Source organism: Symsagittifera roscoffensis, chromosome 1, assembly GCF_963678635.1.
Source record: "Symsagittifera roscoffensis chromosome 1, txSymRosc1.1, whole genome shotgun sequence".
Taxonomy (NCBI): domain Eukaryota; kingdom Metazoa; phylum Xenacoelomorpha; order Acoela; family Convolutidae; genus Symsagittifera; species Symsagittifera roscoffensis.
The window spans coordinates 10545235-10551495 of NC_087062.1; the positions used below are offsets into that span (position 1 = coordinate 10545235).

The following is a 6261-nucleotide window of genomic DNA, read 5'->3' on the forward strand; positions in this document are numbered from 1 at the left end:
CTTTTAAAGTGCACTGTTCTCAAATAGAGGGCAAATTGCGCTCTTCGGTGGAAACAGAAGAATGAGGAGCTTAGCTTGCTCTCAAGTTAGGATACTAGTTTTTGGACAAAATTGGATTTTGATTAATACAATTTCCAGCTAGACGAAAATTAATTGTTCTGATGTAGACGTGAAAACGGATACGATGTAATGTTCAATTTTGACTGCAACTATATGGTTCAACTACAATAAACTTACTGCACATTCTGGTTTCCGGTAACTGCAGAAAGCTAGAGGTCAACTTAAATGGTTGAATATTATTCTTCCGACTGTTAAATATTATTCTTCAATTGTCGTTCTCCTTAATATCTACGAAGTTTCTGTTTTTGTTCCGACTTTCGATACGAAAGTAACGGAATTTTTGTGCTCGGGATGGGTTTTTTTTTCATACCTGACTTTTTCTATAACCATTTTTGACGGAATTTATTTATATCTTTCAAAAGGAATTGTTGTGCTGAGCTTGAATTTGAAAAGATATTTCAACTATGATTATTTTTTGTTAAGTTATTGGGTTTAAAGATCGTCATTTCGGCCCATTGGGACAATTAACGCGTAAGCGGAGATTTAATCTGTCATAGAAATCGTTCCAAATTGGTTGAAAGAAGCTTATTTGCAATAATTGATTTGTTACAAGCAGATTTATTTAAATCTATCATTTTGTACCACTTCATATGGCGTTTTGGGGGATGATTTTCACAAAAATCTCAAATTTTTAACTTTTTTTAAATTTTATTTTCTTTTAATAATTTTTTCATGTTATTACTTCCATAGACCTTAACAGGCAGTCGGAATATTCAGGGTTTTGCGCAGTTTTGTTCATTGGCGGATTTAGGGGGGGGGGGGGGGGCTTTGTACTTTTTGAGAGATCAATTTTTGGCTGACTGACCTTAAAATTTTTCTAAAGACGCCTTCGGCGCCAATCTATGCTAATTTTGAGGGGGAGCGCGCGCCAAAAAACCGCGATTTTTTGGTCGAATATTTCCAAAAAGTGCCTGAAAACGCTTTTTTGGACTTTTTCAAAAATTTGCCTGCGGCCCAAAAATTTTGGTCAAATTAGGGTCGTTAAAGTTGTTTGGGAGAGCTTAGAAAATCCATTTGGTTGAGTTTTTTGGTTGATAACAATTTTGATGGGCGATTTTTCATTTTTGGCCCTATAACGGAGCAGACCCTTTTTGGGCAACAGATACGGATATGCTGCTTCTACTAGAGTTGGGATAGCGGTCACGAATACCAAGAGCTTGAAACTTATTCAGAAGAATTCCATGGTCGATTTTATCAAAAGTCTCGCTAAAAGCAAGTTAGACGCTCTACCAGGTCCCTTGTATCGGTGCTTTGTATAAGGAATCAACATAGTCTAGAAGCTGTGTTAGAATTGATCGACCACGTCTTAAATCATGCTGAAAATCGGGAATAAGAGGACCTTTCGTAGAGAGCATTAAACAAACACTTTTCCAAACCTTTGGAAGCTATATTGATTAGAGCCACGCTAAATCGTGAGCGATTTCTGCACTGTAACTGGTTTTTTCTGTCCATCCACCAGCGGATCCACCAGCTGTCCATCCACCAGCCAATCCACCAGCTACCCATCCACCAGCGGGTCCCCAAGATCAATTTTTGGCTGACGGACCCTAAAATTTTTCTAAGGGCGACTTGGGCGCCAATATATACTGATTTTGAGGGGGAGCGCGCGCCGAAAAAAAGCGATTTTTTAGTCGAAAATTTCCAAAAAGTGCCTAAAAACGCTTTTTTGGCCTTTTTCAAAAATTTGCCTGCGGCCCAGAAACTTTGGTCAAATTAGGATCGTTAAAGTTGTTTGGGAGAGCTTAAAAAATCCATTTGGTTGAGTTATTTTGGTTGATAACAATTTTGATGGGTGATTTTTCATTTTTGGCCTTATAACGGAGCAGACCCTTTTGGGCAACAGATACGGATATGCTGCTTCTACTAGAGTTGGAATAGTGGCGACGAATACCAAGAGCGTGAACTTATTCAGAAGAATTCCATGGTCGATTTTATCAAAAGCCTCGCTAAAAGCAAGTTAGACGCTCTACCAGGTCCCTTGTATCGGTGCTTTTTATAAGGAATCAACATAGTCTAGAAGCTGTGTTAGAATTGATCGACCACGTCTTAAATCATGCTGAAAGTCGGGAATAAGAGAACTTTTCGTAGAGAACATTAAACAAACACTTTTCCAAACATTTGGAAGCTATATTGATTAGAGCCACGCTAAATCGTGAGCGATTTCTGCACTGTAACTGGTTTTTTCTGTCCATCCACCAGCGGATCCACCAGCTGTCCATCCACCAGCCAATCCACCAGCTACCCATCCACCAGCGGGTCCCCGAGATCAATTTTTGGCTGACGGACCCTAAAATTTTTCTAAAGGCGACTTGGGCGCCAATATATACTGATTTTGAGGGGGAGCGCGCGCCGAAAAAACGCGATTTTTTGGTCGAAAATTTCCAAAAAGTGCTTAAAAACGCTTTTTTGGCCTTTTTCAAAAAATTGGCCTGCGGCCCAGGAATTTTGGTCAAATTAGGGTCGTTAAAGTTGTTTGGGAGAGCTTAGAAAATCCATTTGGTTTAGTTATTTTGGTTGATAACAATTTTGATGGGCGATTTTTCATTTTTTGCCTTATAACGGAGCAGACTCTTTTTGGGCAACAGATACGGATATGCTGCTTCTACTAGAGTTGGGATAGCGGTCACGAATACCAAGAGCTTGAAACTTATTCAGAAGAATTCCATGGTCGATTTTATCAAAAGTCTCGCTAAAAGCAAGTTAGACGCTCTACCAGGTCCCTTGTATCGGTGCTTTGTATAAGGAATCAACATAGTCTAGAAGCTGTGTTAGAATTGATCGACCACGTCTTAAATCATGCTGAAAATCGGGAATAAGAGGACCTTTCGTAGAGAGCATTAAACAAACACTTTTCCAAACCTTTGGAAGCTATATTGATTAGAGCCACGCTAAATCGTGAGCGATTTCTGCACTGTAACTGGTTTTTTTCTGTCCATCCACCAGCGGATCCACCAGCTGTCCATCCACCAGCCAATCCACCAGCTACCCATCCACCAGCGGGTCCCCGAGATCAATTTTTGGCTGACGGACCCTAAAATTTTTCTAAAGGCGACTTGGGCGCCAATATATACTGATTTTGAGGGGGAGCGCGCGCCGAAAAAACGCGATTTTTTTGTCGAAAATTTCCAAAAAGTGCCTAAAAACGCTTTTTTGGCCTTTTTCAAAAATTTGCCTGCGGCCCAGGAATTTTGGTCAAATTAGGGTCAATAAAGTTGTTGGGAGAGCTTAAAAAATCCATTTGGTTGAGTTATTTTGGTTGATAACAATTTTGATGGGCGATTTTTCATTTTTGGCCTTATAACGGAGCAGACCCTTTTGGGCAACAGATACGGATATGCTGCTTCTACTAGAGTTGGAATAGCGGCGACGAATACCAAGAGCGTGAACTTATTCAGAAGAATTCCATGGTCGATTTTATCAAAAGCCTCGCTAAAAGCAAGTTAGACGCTCTACCAGGTCCCTTGTATCGGTGCTTTGTATAAGGAATCAACATAGTCTAGAAGCTGTGTTAGAATTGATCGACCACGTCCTAAATCATGCTGAAAGTCGGGAATAAGAGAACTTTTCGTAGAGAACATTAAATAAACACTTTTCCAAACCTTTGGAAGCTATATTGATTAGAGCCACGCTAAATCGTGAGCGATTTCTGCACTGTAACTGGTTTTTTCTGTCCATCCACCAGCGGATCCACCAGCTGTCCATCCACCAGCGGGTCCCCCTTTGTACTATTTTGAGATGTCCATTTTTGGCTTACTGACCCTATAATTTTTCTAAATGGGCCTAAGGCGCCAACATATTTTTATTTTAAGGGGGGAGCGCGCGTCAAAAAAACCACAATTTTTTTGGTCAAAAATATCCAAAATGTGACTCAAGGCGCCTTTTTTGGCCTATTTTTTCAAAAATTCGCCTGCGGCGCACAAAATATGATCTAAAAGGTCTTTACAGCGAATTGTTAAAGCTCAGAAAATCAAATTGGTCGACCTAAAAGAAAAAGGTACACAAAATTTTTAAATTTAATTGAAAAAACCGCCCCCCCCCCTCGACAAAATCCTGGATCCACCCCCTGTGTCCATCTAATCATTGGTATCATTCTTTGAATCTGTGCAAAAATAAATTAATTCTAAAAAAATTCTGAAAACACCAAAAATTCGGTAAATAAAAGATCGAAATGCTTAAAAATATGTTTTTAATCAGTTTTTAATTAGTAAATACGGAAAATGCGCGTGGTGATATTGCATGAACTATGAGAAATCGATATTTTGAATAAATATTTATGCTTCGATAATGATGTCTTTCGCACTTTTTGAATTACTATTTACATTGTATTTACATTCGAATTCATTGTTAAATTGAGTTTGCGACCGTTTTCTTGTTTGGCAGTTAGCGAAAGATTTCAAGAGTTCATTGTAAACTGCATACAATGATTCAGTTGATGAAGACCGAACTTGTCACTGGTTAGTGAACTCCAAATTATTATTTTAAACCGTTTTTTTTTCCAGGATCAGATATTTTCAGTTCCTACGAATCGCAGAGAATCTATCGAAGGCTATTTAAAACCTGTCTCAGAATTGCCCGTTTTCGTTAGTATAATCAATAACTTTCCGACAGTTTACGTAGGTTACATAATGTGGCAATCTCAACGCAAAAATCTTTTGCCACTATGCTCAGTGCCTCTCGAAATGGATAAAACTGTGAAAAAATAGCCCTGAAACATTTTTCATTCGTTATTTTTCTACTTTTTGCAATGTAATCCGATTATGAGCGATTCGAGGACTAAAAATTAAATAATAATAATAATTTATGTTATGCGAATAAAATATTTATACATATTTTTAAAATTGAGTCTCAATAAAGTTACGCGAGTCCTGCTTTATATAAAACATCGTCCATAATAGTGTTGACGGCCGAATTAATCAAATGAGTCAGCGCTTGGGTATCTGTTGCGCATGTGAAATGATAGAATATCCTCCTTCGTTCATTCTGATTTTTGGACAGGAATTGGTTGCAGAAGAATTGGCAGCCTGCGTCAAAATCACTACCGCCACTGTAAGAGCTGAAATAAAAGCAAAATGATACAAATCAGTGGCAGATCTTGGATTTTCTCGAGAGGGGGAAGGCAATTAATATTAATTTGAAGGAAAGTGCACCCAGGGGTGAATTTAAGATTTTCTCGAGTGCGGGTTTTTTTAAAAAAAAATCGTGTCGAACTTTTTTTTAGGTCGACCAAGCTGATTATCCGAGCACTGCCAGAACATACACTATGAAGGCCTTAATTTGACCATAATTTGTGCCCCGCGGGCAGTTTTTTGAAGAAACAGGCCAAAAAAGCAATTTTAGATACTTTTTTTGAACCAATTTTAACCAAAAAATTGCACTTCAACTTTAGGTTTGTCGGTCGAAAAGGGGTGTCATAAGAGAATGCCAAAGGGGGGAACCCTTTGATTGGTGAGCGGGTCGAATCCCTGAGGGGGGCGGACGTCTAAATCCGTCTCTGAGTGCCCAAAAAAGCTTGTTTAAAATTTTTTAATAGATTTTTTCATGGCTTGGAGGAAATTTTGAACTCAAAGTAAACGATTCGAAATCGACTCTATTTTGGAGTTTGTAATGAAGTAACAGTTTCATCCATGCAAACAACTTAGAATATAGAGCAGCAGTATCTTATTTAAAAAAAACGTAATTTAGCACTAAATTCACGAATAGTCTTAAAATAAGTCTGCTTCAATTAAGTAATGATAGTTTTCGAGATAAATCTTCAGTAGATAAATCTTCAATTAAATTGTCTCAACCTTTAGTAAAAGTGATAAAAATAGATCTGGAATTGTGTACCTAAAATGGTCTGATATCGGCGATGTCTTGATTTTCTTCTTGAACAAATCTGTCTTGTTCAGAAATAAGACGATGTTTTTGCTCCTGAATATTGGCATGTGGATTGTGCTTTCGAACAGAGTTAGACTCTCCTTCATTCTGTTTGTGGGTCGTTTCTGGTCTTCCTGTAATGTCAGGTCGTAATCAGCCAGAGAGGCTACCCAAATAATGGCAGTGACGTTGTCAAACGCGTGAACCCATTTGCGCCGTTGTGACCTAAATAGATGCATTTTATTTTTATGTTAATTTCTCTGCAGTCTTTTTTGCACTGCGGTT

General features: G+C 38.4%; 2 protein-coding genes across 2 annotated transcripts in view; one reads left to right on the plus strand and one right to left on the minus strand.

The window, feature by feature from the left end:
• The first annotated feature begins 4469 nt into the window (after positions 1-4469).
• The window catches only part of LOC134845265 (transient receptor potential cation channel subfamily M member-like 2), a 65212-nt gene continuing 63420 nt past the window's right edge, over positions 4470-6261 (plus strand). The window contains exon 1 of the mRNA XM_063862249.1: positions 4470-4574. Within this exon, the coding sequence (XP_063718319.1) occupies positions 4541-4574 (34 nt within the window). The 5' untranslated portion in view covers positions 4470-4540. The remainder of the gene's footprint in view (positions 4575-6261) is intronic.
• LOC134854894 (uncharacterized) overlaps positions 4909-6261 on the minus strand; it is a 4964-nt gene continuing 3611 nt past the window's right edge. The window contains exons 4-5 of the mRNA XM_063871257.1: positions 5947-6201; positions 4909-5173 (exon numbers count right to left, since the gene is read on the minus strand). Of these exons, the coding sequence (XP_063727327.1) occupies positions 4975-5173; positions 5947-6201 (454 nt within the window). The 3' untranslated portion in view covers positions 4909-4974. The remainder of the gene's footprint in view (positions 5174-5946; positions 6202-6261) is intronic.